Source organism: Sinocyclocheilus grahami, unplaced genomic scaffold (genome assembly GCF_001515645.1).
Source record: "Sinocyclocheilus grahami isolate Dianchi unplaced genomic scaffold, SAMN03320097.WGS_v1.1 scaffold208.1, whole genome shotgun sequence".
Taxonomy (NCBI): domain Eukaryota; kingdom Metazoa; phylum Chordata; class Actinopteri; order Cypriniformes; family Cyprinidae; genus Sinocyclocheilus; species Sinocyclocheilus grahami.
Genome location: NW_015505387.1, coordinates 1,857,367 through 1,873,694, shown reverse-complemented (window position 1 = coordinate 1,873,694; position 16,328 = coordinate 1,857,367). Strand labels below are relative to the sequence as shown.

General features: G+C 34.8%; 1 protein-coding gene across 11 annotated transcripts in view; it reads right to left on the bottom strand.

Annotated features, from left to right (window-relative positions):
• plch2a (phospholipase C, eta 2a) overlaps window positions 1-16,328 on the bottom strand; it is a 138,812-nt gene that overhangs the window by 15,351 nt on the left and 107,133 nt on the right. For 8 of the 11 annotated variants that reach the window (XM_016286271.1, XM_016286269.1, XM_016286268.1 and 5 more), the window contains 10 exons: window positions 12,515-12,608; window positions 10,324-10,527; window positions 9,936-10,056; window positions 9,372-9,543; window positions 5,626-5,733; window positions 4,812-4,964; window positions 2,933-3,031; window positions 2,580-2,680; window positions 2,387-2,472; window positions 218-403 (listed from right to left, as the gene is read on the bottom strand). In XM_016286271.1, coding sequence (XP_016141757.1) covers window positions 218-403; window positions 2,387-2,472; window positions 2,580-2,680; window positions 2,933-3,031; window positions 4,812-4,964; window positions 5,626-5,733; window positions 9,372-9,543; window positions 9,936-10,056; window positions 10,324-10,527; window positions 12,515-12,608 — 1,324 coding nt within the window. Of the gene's footprint in view, window positions 1-217; window positions 404-2,386; window positions 2,473-2,579; window positions 2,681-2,932; window positions 3,032-4,811; window positions 4,965-5,625; window positions 5,734-9,371; window positions 9,544-9,935; window positions 10,057-10,323; window positions 10,528-12,514; window positions 12,609-12,775; window positions 12,805-14,350; window positions 14,565-16,328 lie in introns of those variants that run through there. The other 3 variants (XM_016286274.1, XM_016286275.1, XM_016286267.1) reach the window with 3 other exon arrangements.

The window sequence follows — 16,328 nt, the reverse complement described above, 5'->3', positions numbered from 1 at the left end:
TTTCAGCAATTGAATTCATAACAGAAATGTTCCCTTTTTATTATTAGCATTTCCTGTAAATCCAGTAGTGTCTTCCAAGAATTGAACCATTTTCATATTAAATTAAACTACTAAAGCGTAGCAGTGAGCAGCAGGTTCCCAGTATGTTTCAGCCATACTGTTTATTCTTGGTTTCGCCATTAAACAGAAATATTTGTTTGTGGGTGGACTGGCATACCCAGATGGCAGCCAGTGCTCCAGAAGGGCTGTGGGTTGAAGTTGCTGGAGTCCACGCGGTACGGGGAGGGGTAGATACGTGAAAGCTGGCACTGGTTGAATCGCATGAACTGCACCGGCTTCTGCTGCATTAACTGATGTGCCTTGGTCTCGCTCATCGATGACACCTGCCAACCACTGCTGCCCACTGCAGTGCAACCCAACACAACACACGTGCATCAGATGTGAAAACATACACTGGCCATACACTTCAAAAGGTTCTTCACAGCGTTGCCATAGAAGAAGCATTTTTAGTTCCATTCAGTCAAAGGTTCTTTAAAGAACCATCTCTTTCTTACCATTTTATAATCTGAAGAACCTTCTTTTGCCACAAAGAAGCTTTTGTGAAACAGAAAGGTTCTGCAGATGTTAAAGGTTCTTTATGGAACCATTTAGACAAAAAAAGGTTCTTCTATGGCATCACGAAGCACCTTTATTTTTAAGAGTGTATGGAGGATGAGTGCCATTTAAAAAATAGTGAAGGATCAGTTTATTAATTTGAAAAAATATAAATTGTAAATAAAGAATCACTTTACAAATAGAAACAATAAAACATAATTATGATTTTTTTTTCTTTAAATGTAATTTAAAATCAAGAGAAACATTTCAAAATTGCATATTTCACATAAATAAACTTGACACACCCGATCACAACATAATTGCACACCAAATCACATGAAAACTACACTTTTTTTTTGAGGTTGTCAATAAAACAAAGATTATTGTAGTACATTTTACAATAACATTCTATTTAATTCTATTCTCCTTTCATTTAATGTGTTACTTGCTGTTTCTTTGTAATGATTTGTGAAATTTAATAGCAATTTCTGTGTGGAAATTTTATCCAAATGTTTTTTCAGTGTAATGTACACTTTAAACTGAATTTTAATATACAACCCTTGATAATAAAATAAATGAAACCTTTCTAATTGATTCTGTGATTGTGACTGATTGGAGAGACGCTATTGGAAGAGAGCTGAACTGGACGATAACGTCACTGAATCACCAATGTATTGACTTTAACTGAAAAATGACTCTTTGATATTGTCCTCTTGCGTTTTTGAGAAACTATTTTCCTGTGTAATACTGTACAGCTGCTTTGACAGTATTGTATAAAGCGGTATATAAATAAAGGAGACTTGACTTCATTGTGTAAGTGGCCCTCTTAGAGCCTAAATAAATAGGGCCTAGGATACATTTTTCATCAACTTCATAGTTCTGAATCTCACAGGAAGTCTGAGATGTTCACGTATATTTTCTGTTCTTTCTTCTATGGCATCGTGAAGCACCTTTATTTTTAAGAGTGTATTGAGGATGAGTGCCATTTAAAAAATAGTGAAGGATCAGTTTATTAATTTGAAAAAATATAAATTGTAAATAAAGAATCACTTTACAAATAAAAACAATAAAACATAAATATCATTTTTTTTTCTTTAAATGTAATTTAAAATCAAGAGAGACATTTCAAAATTGCATATTTCACATAAATAAATAAACTTGACACACCCGATCACAACATAATTGCACACCAAATCACATGAAAACTACACTTTTTTTGAGGTTGTAAATAAAACAAAGATTATTGTAGTACATTTTACAATAAAATTCTATTTAATTCTATTTTCCTTTAATTTAATGTGTTACTTGCTGTTTCTTTGTAATGATTTGTGAAATTTAATAGCAATTTCTGTGTGGAAATTTTATCCAAATGTTTTTTCAGTGTAATGTACACTTTAAACTGAATTTTAATATACAACCCTTGATAATAAAATAAATGAAACCTTTCTAATTGATTCTGTGATTGTGACTGATTGGAGAGACGCTATTGGAAGAGAGCTGAACTGGACGATAACGTCACTGAATCACCAATGTATTGACTTTAACTGAAAAATGACTCTTTGATATTGTCCTCTTGCGTTTTTGAGAAACTATTTTCCTGTGTAATACTGTACAGCTGCTTTGACAGTATTGTATAAAGCGGTATATAAATAAATGAGACTTGACTTCATTGTGTAAGTGGCCCTCTTAGAGCCTAAATAAATAGGCCCTAGGATACATTTTTCATCAACTTCATAGTTCTGAATCTCACAGGAAGTCTGAGATGTTCACGTATATTTTCTGTTCTTCTCACCTTGTGCCTCAAAGTCCGGTGTGCCCACAGATTTCGTGTATACCAGATCAGAAAGTGCTCTTGACAACTTCATGGTTTTTTTCTTTCTGTTAAAACAGATTACAGTTACAGACATCAATGATGAATCATAAACTATTTAAGCACATTTATGACTATATCTAAACCCACACACCATGAGCGATTCTAACAGTACCTGCTGTGATGCACTGGTGCTTTAGACGCCCCGCTCGAGCTCTCCTGATCCGTGTCCGTGTCCTCAAAACTGGAGGACTTCCTCAGTTTACTTGTCTTTTTCTACAGTGAACAGAAGGAGTTGAGGTGATGCAGTGTTAATTAAGTCAACATGTCACAAATAAACTCTGAATTTATTACACAGCTGAATGTAGTATTCCAGGGAGCCATATACACATGTTATTATTTCTATGAATCATTCATTCTGTATGAATAATTGATATAGGCAGAAGACGGATGCATTTTTCAGTGTGTTCAGTATGTTGTTATTGAAGGAAACATTGTTTGGTTTAGCCCATATGCATAATAATCTACCTTGCGTTTGGAGAAGCTCCCCATGAAAGATTTACCCAGACGTTTGTTGCCACCAACGTTGGCCTCGTCTCCAGTGTCAGTGCTGTCTTCTGCTTTCCCCTGTATTATAAAAAAGATGCATCGCAGTGAAAATATGGACAGGAATACATATACATAAATATACCAAATATAATTTGGTATAACATTATCATGACAGTAAATGTAAAAAATGATATTAATCAAATCTACATTTAAAAAAATAAAATAAAATAAAAAATAATATTAAATATAATATTATATTAAATATTCTGGAAACAATTTTTTTTGTATGTTACATCAGGCTTTTATAGTTCAGACTCGAGTGAAGGAGTGAGTAAAAAAAACCCTTACATTTTATTCAGAGGCCTAAAACTGAGCAAAAGTATGCAATTTGTTGCAGTTTATATTTATATGGCTGAAAAAGGTAAGATGAAATTCTATTAGCCTGGAATATAAATCGATGCGAGCTTTATAACAGTACAGCAGATACTTCAAATAAAACACATACATATCAGTTGTCGCTCGAAATCTGCTAATAACATGTCTTTAAATTTTTTTTTATTTAAATGCTAGTTTTATGATCAAAGCTTTGTAGTTTATGTTGTGGTATAACGCAATGAAATGATGATCGAGAGAACAAATACACATTTCTCAAAAGCCTGTTGTATGATATATTCACATTTAAATGCGATTTTTCAAATATATAGGATCAACTATAAATCAGATGACACAAGGCATGTTGTAGATTGTGAACAATAGGTTTGTCAGCAAAGTTTTTGCCTAACAAATATGAGAGATACAATTCTGTAGCAGATGGACAGCAGACTTATTCTTTGACACAACAATCACTAGGTGGCGACAGCAAACTATTCATTCAAAATATACAGTAAATGGGACTTATCATGGAGAGCAGGATATTTCTTGCCGGAGCGATAACATTTTTAGTTTTAAGGGTACATGAAACAGACTGTTCAATTCTAGGTGTCAAGGAGAGGGTGGACTTCAGGGGGAAAATGTTATAAATGTATAGCATATGGCCAATTTAAGCATGCTCGCCTGTATCTCTGTGGGCCGTCAAGGACGGTGGTGTGGCACATGCTGAGAAAAAAACACTGTGTCTTATTTGGATACGCCTCGAGTCAGTCCTTAAATAACCACACAGCACACATCTGTACAAGGACAAAACTAAGCTAAGTAAAGCAGTTGCTGAATAGTTTAAATGAGTGAAATGTAAGAGAACAGGTACGACTGTTTTGTACTATGATTATCATGGTAAATTAAAAATCATCAGCTTGTTATAGGTCCATTTAGGTTATGATTACTTTCTGTCTGTCTATCTAAATAAAAAGTGTAAGTAATAGTGATTAAAGGGCTAGTTCACCCAAAAATGAAAATTTTATGTTTATCTGCTTACCCACAGGGAAATATATAAATACTGTTCGGTTTCTGGCACAAACCGATCGTTTCGTGTCTTAGGACATCAATGTGTCGTCACGAGCCGCAGGGTTGAATTTGGATTTGTCTGTGCACGTTTTTTTTACTCTCATAGATTTTGTTACCATTGCCATGCATTATACGACTGATAGACTGCAACGGTTGGACTTAAAAATCATAATTTGTGTTCTACTGAAGAAACAAAGTCACGTACATCTTGGATGCCCTGGGGGTCAGCAATTTTCATTTTTGGGTGAACCATCCCTTTAAGTCAACAGTAAACAAACTACAGTACATTGATCTACATGCATAGAATAGAAACTAGAACATAATGCAAGCAGAAGTGAATGTGGTAACAGTTCCTTTCCTGGAAAGGATGGAGTGCCATGTATGTACAGGTGCTGTGGGTGAAGTACAGCATATTAACCTTCAGCGGTGATTTGTCATGTTTTCCCGCCGGCGGCAGGGCTGCGATGGTAAAACTGTCCGGATCTTCCCGGTCACGAATCTTTGACTCCTTCATGAGGTTATCTAATTTTTTCTTTGCAACATTTTCCGCCTGCTTCCTGTTCATAGACGTCTGGAAATGGAGATGGAGAGAGAAGTGAATTCGAATGGACTTAAAATTAGCATTGTAACAGCGTCTGCAGGGAACATGAAGGTCAAAAGCATTCATCAAAATATCTAGGTTAGTTCAACTGGACCTAATTTTACACACAGAGAAAAATGCATGACAGATATTCACTCGCCAAAATGCCATGTTTTATTTTTACGTTAAGGCACTTAAGAGAAAGGAGCTTTCATTCAAAATGCACGAGTCTTTGAGGTTTCACAGAGAGTCTTTTGCACAAAGTACAATTGAAACGTCCTGCTAAAGGAACATGACAGATGTAGAATTGAAGATTAGCGTGAATCTCTTTCTATAACTTGACCAGGTGATATTTCAGCCTCAAATGAAAAGAAAGTAAAAAACAAAAACAAATATATTTTGCATTAAGAAAATGAAGACTAACTTTAGTACCATTAAAGGTATTGCATTTGCAACATTATTTTCATGACAATTAAACATATTAAATCTCTTGAGCTGTTCAAAATTCTAACATGCTACTCTTACTTTTTTTAATGCAATGCATTCGATTTCATCTTCTATTTCCAGTGGTAAATGAACATTATTTACTCTTTTTTTAATTTTTTATGCAAAAAAAAAAAAAAAATGCACCACACCATCTAATAATACTTACATCTCCATTCATCAGCTTACAGTCATCCTCCATCTCATCGGCGCTGTCTTCATCAGACACGTCCCCCTCCTCTGCATCCTCGTCTATATTTGGGGGCAGTTTTTTACCCTATGAGCAAACATACAGAAAACATGTCAATACAAGATTTGTGAAATGTGTTTTCATTTATGTCTCACACTAGTTCAGTGTAAACTCTGTAGTGGTCCAAAGCACTGTTCTGCTTAATAAGGAAAAACTAATATTCATTGATATGCTTGTTTGAGGATCTCAACCAGCCCCATTCAGCAACATGGTTCAACCAGTTGCATGGGTTTGGGACAGGACTATCTCATACCAATGGCAGATGGGACAGTGTTTTTGAGAAAATAAAGGTATAAGGTATGTTCAACTTCAACTGAGGTTAGCTTTAACATTCGGCAAGAGAGGAGTTGAAAACAGAGCCGTCAGGTCGAACACTTTCTGTTTCCAACAGTGATGCTTGTGTGGTGTTTGCTTTCTTTATCGCAGTGGATTAAATGCAATATTAATTAAATGCAGACATTTTTATGAAACAACGGAAACACTTTTCGGTCACACTTTATTTTAAGGTCCAATTCTCACTACTAACTAACTATAAACTAATACTTTTACCTCATTAAACTCCTAATTTGCCGCTTATTAATAGTTAGTAAGATAGTTGTTATGTTTAGGAATGGCATATAGGATTAAGGGAATTAAAATATGGTCATGCAGAATAAGGCATTAATATGTGCTTTAGAAGTACCAATAAACAGCCAATACGCTAGTAATATGCATTTTCTTTTTCTTTCTTTTTTATGTTTAGATCAAGCGAGCATTTGCTTTTTAAACTATAATATGATGACACAAACAAACATATTCGGTCACACTTTATTTTAAGGTAAAATTCTCGCTATTAACAAACCATTAGGACTTTTGCCTCAATGCACTCCTAATTTGCTGCTTATTAATAGCTAGTGAGGTAGGTGTTAAGTTTAGGTATTGGGTAGGATTAGAAATGTAGAATATGGTCATACAGAATATGTGCTTTATAAGTACTAATAAACATACAAATAATAATAGGCATGCTAATAAACAACTATTTAATAGTGAGAATTGGTAAGAGTTAGAATAGTAAGAATTGTCCCTACACTAAAGTGTTACCAAATACTCTGTGTCCTCCTAACAGTGAAAGAACTGGATTCCAATGTAAAAAGCCATTGATAGTGAAACTCAAGAGTTGGTGTCAAATCCCTACTGACATCTATGCCCAAATGCTTGAATGCAAATATTTTTAGCAATCAGTTCTCATCTCATTGCATTCTCAGTATTTCAACCTTTAGTGTAAATTGTCTTATTCTGTAGTCAGTTTTTAACTACTACTTTTTAACTGTCGTCCCCTTGAGTACTGAGATTTCTTGTTGCAAAAATGCTCATTGCATCTTTGCATTTGCATACTTGAATAGGGAATGTTTCTGGCCCTAGGGTCTTCTAGCACTAACGGCATCTTACAAGACAGTTACATCCCAGGGAACCCATCGCCACTTAAGTTGCTTTATCAGTAAATGCTATGATTGACTGGCGCAGAACAGCACTCTGATGTGCTGAGTGCAGAAATACAGCACTAACAGAAAGAGGTCAGCGATAGATGACAGAAATGGGTTAATCAATAGCGGTTAATCAATCAAACAATGTCGGACCCAAAAGTGTAATTAGTTTTAGCATGTGCTGTCATTTTCTACTATTATCGGCTTTGATGCTGCATTAGCAGACAACGTAAAATAAACGTCAAAGCAATTTTGATTAATCAGCGATAGATGACAGAAATGGGTTAATCAATAGCGGTTAATCAATCAAACAATGTCGGACCCCAAAGTGTAATTAGTTTTAGCATGTGCTGTCATTTTCTACTATTATCGGCTTTGATGCTGCATTAGCAGACAACGTAAAATAAACGTCAAAGCAATTTTGATTAAATTTAAAGTATTTGAAAAAGTGTTCCGAACCTATGACTGCATTTCAAATGTATTGAGTTGAATTATAGTCTTGCTCAATGGTAACGAAGCAGCACTCCAGTCAAATTCAGCGACTGAGCTGCAATGCGAGTGCATTTTCAAACACGCGGTCTGCTCGCTGGGCTCCTGGTAGCTCCATGATCCACAGCCTGTGCCGAGCAATTTGTCAATACCACCGGCTGGCCCAGTTTGCAGTTCAGGATTCACTCTCTGGTGGGAACGCCAGTCTGTCTTCCAATTATAGCGCCAACTCGCTCGCCGAGCTGCTCCATCTACGGCCCGATTTTCAACCCTCACACTTTATTAAAAGCACAGGAGAGGGCTGCACTTCAGCAAATAGATTTAATACCATTAAGATTTTGCTGATGGAAAAAGACCAGCAACTGTGCAAAACAAAAGGACAAAAATCTAAATGCAATGTTACTAAAATATCAAATAGCTATGCATTCATTATAATATTATTACTAAATTATTTGTGACCCTGGAGCACAAAACCAGTCTTAAGTCGCTGGGGTATATTTGTAGCAATAGCCAAAAATACATTGTATGGGTCAAAATTATCGTTTTTTCTTTTATGCCAAAAATCATTAGGATATTAAGTTAAGATCACGTCCCATGAAGATATTTTGTAAATTTCTTACCGTAAATATATCAAAACATAATTTTTGATTAGTAATATGCATTGCTAAGAACTTCATTTAAACAACTTTAAAGGCTATTTTCACAATTTCAGATTCCAGATTTTCAAATAGTTGTATCTCCACCAAATATTGTCCTATTATCCTAACAAACCATACATCAATGGAAAGCTCATTTATTCAGCTTTCAGAAGATGTATATATATATAAATGTAAAAAAATTGACCCTTATGACTGGTTTTGAGGACCAGGGTCACATTTGTGAATCGTTAATGTTTTTACATGATATCTTAATTAATTTGTAATTTTGTGAATTAATTTCACTCACCCTTTGGTAAAAGTTACAAATTACACCAAAACTGAGCACAATTTTCAGAGAAAAATAAGTAATAGACCAAGCACCAAAACAATAAAACAACCATGGAAGAAATTAAAATGCATAACGAATAGATTTGGGAGCATAGTACTACATTGTAACCACTTGAAAAATGGTTTATGATTTTTAGTTAATTTTTACAGTATACTGTATGTTTATAATTACAATTGAATTGACTTTGCTTACCTAGAGGTTTATGAAATCTTTAACAAAAATGATGCTTCAAAGTAGTGCTGTCAAACGATTAATCGTGATTAATCGCATCCAAAATAAACGTTTTTGTTTACATTATGTATATGTACTGTGTATATTTATTATGTATATATAAATACACACAAATAGAGTATATATTTTTTGAAAATATTTACATGTATATACATTTATAGATTTATATTCTTATATTTTATATTATACATAAATATATAATCATAACATATTTTTCTTAAATATATACATGCATGTGTTTGTATTTATATATACATAATAAATATACACAGCACACACACATATATTATGTGAACAAAAACGTTTATTTTGGATGCGATTAATCGCGATTAATCGTTTGACAGCACTACTTCAAATAATGTTCATAATCTTTCATAAATCAAAGCAAGTACATCATGCAAGCTGATTTACATCATGAATACATCTGACTATCATCTAAAAAAATTACCATGAATTTGCTCCATAGTGTTGATGTAAAAATGTTTAGATGGTTACCTTGATGAGTATTTTGCCTTTTAGGGCTTCAGGTGAAGGCAGAAGTCCAGATGGGTCGGCAGGGATGGAGGACACGTCCAGTTTATCACCCAACACTTCAGTCAGATACTGAGCCATCTTCTTCTGCTGTGGGACGCTGCAGTGATTCTCAATGGACAGAATCACTGGAAACCTGAGGAAAGATCGTCCACAAGACACATTTACAGATCATCTCTTAAAATCACAGATACTGAAATTGTTCAATTATTTAAATTGTATTAAATAAAAAACGAGCGTGAACAACCTTGCACAGTCCTGTATTTGTAGTTAATAATAATAATAATTATTATATTTTGTCAATCATAGAAATTACATTTTCTAAAATAATAATTATTAATTAAAATTTGTAAAATTGTAAAACATAATGAATGATTGTTATGCTCATTGGTTGTGTTACAGATTGATGGCCTATTCTAATCTGAGACTCTTAGATTGAAAAAAGTCAGAAGTCTGGCTTATGACCGCTGTTTATATCTCAGTCGATTAATATCTACTCTGTAATAACCTTCTGAATCGGTCTCTTACTGGGTTTTGATGAATGCATATTTGTTGATGGTCTCGATAACATCTTTAAAGAGGATTTTGGAAGTCAGGGTGTAGCCATGATGTACGATTGGTTCTCCATCCTGTCCATCCCAGCAATCCACTGAAGGATGATGATAAAGAACAAACAAAGATTATTTTTAATGTATAAAATACATTTAAAATTCATTTATATTTTACAATTAAAATAAAATGTTTAATTAATCATTTATATTTTCCCATTGTATTTCTAAACAAAACTAAAGCATATTTTAAAAATCATGCAAAGAACGTTGATTCTCATTAATCATTTGCACTGCGAAACCCACACCCACTGATTCACTTACTGTATAGGAAGAAGCAAGACACTAGCAAATCAGGCCAATCTCACCTTCCACACATCTGCAGCCGGCCTGCAGCACCCAGGCGTACATATCCACCCGAGACTGGGACATGAGCTGGTCGCCCATCAGGTAGGTGTTGTGGGAGGAAGCGATGAAGTAGTTACTGAGGGGATGCGTCATGTCCTGGTTCACCTCGTAATGCTCAGGGTTGAAGATGTCCCCAGCAGGACTGCGCATGTAATTCGTAAAACCTGTGCGGTACAGTGAGAGGTGATTGCGAATTCCTGTCACAGTGTTTTAGCTTGATTTTCATCACCAGTAACTAAATTCAAAGTGGTTAATACAAATCAATGAGCTTAAAATTGCCAGTGGGGTTGCAAATAAACTGACGTTTTCAGTGTCAGTAGTTTTTTTTTTGACATGGTGGTTAAAAAACTTTGACTACAAATCCCATAATAAGAATTGGACCCTGAAAGGGACCCATAATAGGAATCCTTTGCTATCTAGACTATTTTATTGGGTTATATTTTTATATTTTTACCCATGTGCTGGGTAGTTTTTTTGTAACTAAGTTGCTGGGTCATGTTTAACGCTGGGTTATTTTTTTTTCTACCCAACCGCTGGGTTGAGCTTGTCTCAGATGAATGTATACATTTTATTTAATTTATAAAGTGTTTACTGTGCTGTAAATTGTATTATTTTATGCAACGCAACATAAAAGGACGAGATATCACTCAGCTGCGTCAGCATGATGGAAAGCTTTTTGCCTTGCATAACATAAATAGATTTTTTTTCTGTACTGTTTGTTTTTGGGCAGGTTTTGGAGTCAGTCATCTCTCAGCTACGAGTGAAACGCGAGGCCGCGGTCTAAAGTTCGCAGTTCCCCCGCGAACAGCAGCCCTTCACCGGCTCAGATTTCAGCGACACATCGGCACGAGAATTAGCATTTCGGTAAAAAAAGTGACTACAGAGAATGGTTGAATACACTTAAATAAAAATGCTACTTTTAAATGTTAAATTTTTGATGTCTAAAATGCTTGTTAAAAGAGTTTAAATGTATGTAATATTGTAAACTATGCTGCATTGACCCAAATAAATTAAATTTGTCTTGTATTTTGTCCATGTATTCTTGCTTAATAATAAATGCTCATCTTTTGATTATTGCGGTTGCCTCTAGTAATTCTATGTGTGTGTTTTTAATTTCCAGTCCATTTTAAGCCAGCAATATAATAATTTTCAAACAATAGTTGACTTAAATAAAACAACCCAGCATGTTGGGTAAAAACATTTAACCCAACCAGCTGGGTCAAAATAGCTCAACCAATATTTACCCAGCGCAGGGTTGCCAAATAACCCAAGTTGGGTTGTTTTTAAGTCAGAATTTTTTAGAGTGTTTTCACATTTTATAGCTCTGTATTCTAGATATTTTGTACAAATTACTCATTCGTAAATAATTTCAGCAACAACTGATTTATACTTTAAAAACTTAAACGACCTTCATCAGGGTAGTGCCAAATTAAATTTTAGACAGGACAGAAAATAAGGCTGTAAGAGATAAAAGTGTAGTGCATTTAATTTATTTCACTTTTGTTTAACAAAATACCGATTGTTTAGCTAATGAAAAAGACCTTTATAGTATACATGAACATTTTATTTCAGCCTTGTTTTCATCCATTAATTCAATATGGCATCTAACTACTCTCAATGGATCTTTTCCACATTTCTCAGAAGCCGAAGTCATCACAGTTGGGTAAAGTTCAATAGTGGTGAACACAAACAACAACACATGTAATTTTTGTGTTCTCATTTGCCCTAACTGCAAAATAAAAAACCCATGATAGTGACGAAATCTCTGACATTGGTCAGAGGAGAGAAAAATATCAAATTTGCCGTCACTCCTCTAAGTCATTGTTTCAGAAACACTCGCGCAGAGTTAACCAGTTTTCTGTAACTCAATGCCAAAGTAATAAAACGCAACATATAGTGCAATAAATGAACATTAATGTTTGTAAAAATGAAGATATTAAAAACGTTGCTAGATTTATGATGTTAATAACTGTGGAAACGTGCCATCACAGTCCACGAAAAGGATTCATTGCATGGATTTCTATACTCTAAAAAATGCTGGGTGAAATACAACCCAGTGCTGGGTAAAATAGGGAATGTGATCGCACCATCCCTGGACCTCTTATAAAGGAAACCTTCAGCGAATACATTTCAGAAATAAGAAGTGCATACCGTCAATACCCAGGACACACAGAGTCTGGTTTTCAGGACAAGGCTCAAACTTGGCCACAATTTCGAGGCAGTGCTCCTTTGAGACACTTGTCATCTGAAAGACAAACAAACAGTAAAGAAAGATGAACAGGTGAACGATTAAACACATACAATGCATTCAAAACTGCTACTATACACCCATCTAATTAAATCAAAGCTACATTTTTACTCATATTACATATGAAATATGTGATAAATAAGACCACAGCGAGCCATGCTCACACAGCTAGCCCATCTCTACTCTGGAGTCCGATTGTGACTCCTAACAGCTGGTGTTTAAATGGACTGATTAGTCAATGAGATTTCCATCCACGCCAGTCAGTGTCAGATCTTTCCTCCAGCTAATGCAGCGGGGGATGGCGGGATCCTGCCAGCTGAGGATACCGGATTGCAGTAAACCGTGCAGTGCATCAACACTCTCATTGATGATTAGCTGCATTGTTCTCAGCTCATTCTCAGCTGTTTTTCTCAGTCCATTAAGAAAGTAACGATGGCGTTTGATGAGGGCCACTGCTGGTAATTACTTGAGACAAATGAGACTGAAGTGTGATCATGAAGAAAAGGTCACTCTGAGTGGTACCATTTGCTTGAAATGCTTATTTTCTCATTCTATGTAGTTCGTGGTGGGCTTTTTGTGTTTTTAATTTCAATTTGACTGTATGCTAGTGCTTTATAATGCTGCATTTCAACTCGTAATGAGATTTTAATGAGCACCTGAAACATTATATCAGCGTTCTGTCAACCACTTCCTTGAAACAGCACTTGAATCAAACATCATGTGGATTTGTGATTTGCCAGTCTGAAGTAATATGAAAATTTACCTCTAGAGGTGATTTTGCAAAGGAGGTTACATAGGTTAATGAACAAAAAGGATAACATTCACACTTGTTAACATATCAATTCACTTGAGATGACTGTAAGTTCATTGTGATTTCATTTTAAATCACAAATCAGTTTAGAGTCCAGAGGCATCTTTCAAAATATGTGCATATAATCATAATAAATGTTAACATACAATAATTTCCTAGTTGCTTTTATAAATAATTTATAAAACTGAAAAATGTTAATGCGTAGTTGATGCATAACATTTCCATGAGCATTTTTATCACCTCTTCACCTTCACTACTGCGGTGTGAATTTTTATTAAAAGCACAAGTTGTCCATGTAGTCCCTCAATGTCGGCAAATGTGGAGGAGCTGAGAACGAATGTAAAGTATATGTGAAAAAATTACTCGCGCTTAATGTGCGGTCAACTCTCTTCTCATGAACCAGTGTTAATTTCTTAACCGTTAATAATCACTTGATTCCTCAGTTGACAACATGTAGATGCACACCATTTCCCCGAAGGTCCAAATTTATTCCAAAAAGAGCTTTACATGCCTCATGTCTAAATATTAATGTGTAAACAAGGTCACTCATTCATGAAATTCATAAACACTGCAAGTGTATATTTCATTTTTCAGTGTGAATGACCTGTTAATGTAGTCTTAGTGTTTCAGGCGACTAATAAAAATTCAAATAAAGCTTAAGCTGCCGCCCTTAGCAAAGCTTTATTGAATTCTTTGCCATTCTTCAAAATCATGAACGAGGAAATCTGAGAGTGTGTGAGGACAGTCTTTCCAAAATGCTGGGGAAAGCGCCTATTGTCACATTAGCATGCAAATGACACATCGTATTTTCATCAAGTTTATCAAATGATGTGCCCGAGTTAAAAAGGAGGACATGAAAACAACATGCTTCATGGTAACTGCTGCCAATTTATCATACAGTGGATTTGACCCACAAAACACACCTCACCTTTTGTTCAGTCTCGAGAAAGCGTTTGAGGTCATCTGTGTCCAGGTGGTCTTTATGGTTGCTGTAGGTGAGCATCAGCAGGTACAGATCGCGCCGCGTTGACATCATCTTATAGAAAGAGCAGAACTCCTCAAATCCCAAAGTGCCCTGGTTGTCATCAGTGTCTGCCTCCTAAAGATCAGTGATGGAGAAAGACTGAGATTGAGATCAGTGAGATGGAAAACTCCAAAGATTGTTATTAGGTCCTTAAATTATCAATTAAGAACTTGCCTCCCCCCCAAAAAAAAAAATAAAAAAATTAACAAATAACATGAAAAATGAAGGTGAAGCAAATAGTTTGCCTTTGCATGAAAGTCATTAATTGGGTGATGTAGTAATGTTTTATACGGTTAGTTTTCTCGGGTTATAAAACACTGTGTCACTGAGGTAGACATTCAAAGGCTTTTCTGGAACACAAAACAAGAAGTTTAGCAGAATGTCCATGCTGCACTTTTTCATACAACAAAAGCATAAAAAGTCCAAGAGCTATAAGTTCCAAAAAAAGAAAGAAAGAAAGGTAAAATCACCGTAAAGGAAACCTTTAAAGTAGCCTATACACTGTAAAAATAAAATTTACGGTAAAAAAAAACGGCAGCTGTGGTTGGCGGAATTGTACCGTAAAAAAATACGGTAGCAACGTTTTAGGTTTTACGGTTTAACTTAAATTTACAGTTAAATACCGTAATTTCATTAACTGATATAATGTTAATATACCAACCTATTGAAGTACTGAAATATGTTTTGTACTTTTGTAATACACTGATAACCACCAAATGCAGGGGGTGATGAGAAAGTCACATAAGAACCAAAGCCCATCACAAGCAGCAAATAATGCAATAAACATTAATTTAACAACATTAGGTGTAACACACAACCCTAATATACAAAACTGATAAGAAAAAACTAAGAAGAAACAGTTATTTCAACAAAAAAACATCAAATTTGAAATGTAACGCAGGGAATTCTGGGAATGTCAATTTATTTTTCACTTCCAAAAACGGTATACTACCATAAAATTTTTGTCCAATACATGTAATGTCCAATACAGTTTTTCACCGTATATAGTAGGGGAATTTACCGTTAACCATTTAACAGGTTTTTACTGTAGCATTTTTAGTCTTTTACCATTACGGTAAAAGACTGTAAAAATGGTTTTACCACACACTGTCATTTTTTACAGTGTATATGACTCATGTGCGATATTTCAGGTCTTCTGAAGTCATGAGGAGTTTCCTTCATCAGTGAAGCAAACTCCTCATAAAAGATGACATTTTTAGATTAACTATAAACAATAGTCGCCCAGGAAGATTGAACCGGTAAAACCTGTTCTGTAATAAGTATACAATTTACTTTGGATGACTGTTTACTTGCGGTTTATTTTGTTTAAAAAATTCGGGCAGACTATTTTTAAGGAACAATTCTCACTATTAACTAGCATGCATATTACTAGCATATTGGCTGTTTATTAGTACTTATAAAGGACATATTAATGCCTTATTCTGTATGACCATATTTTAGGCCCCTTAATCCTACCAAATACCTAAACACTAACTATTAATAAGCAGAAAATTATGAGTTTATTAAGGCAAAAGTCGTAGTTAATTTATAGTGGGAATTGGACCTTACAATAAAGTGTGACCAAAACTTCACATGAGTTATCCTCCTCATATCTGAAACAGAATATAGTCAGACTTTGACTCCATTTTGTTATAGGCCTCAACAAAGACACTGCCATGTTTTTTATAAAAATGTTTCATGCAGATAAACAGTTTATCACGTTCAGTACATATTCGAATGCATATTCTGCATACTTTTTTTTTACCATTGCTTTCTATATTCTTTCTAAAAAATGCCTGTCGTCCAAAGGGTTTATGAACTGTAACCATTTTAGTTAAAATGTAAATATTTAGTTGAACTTCTGTAAAACAGTAACGCACAG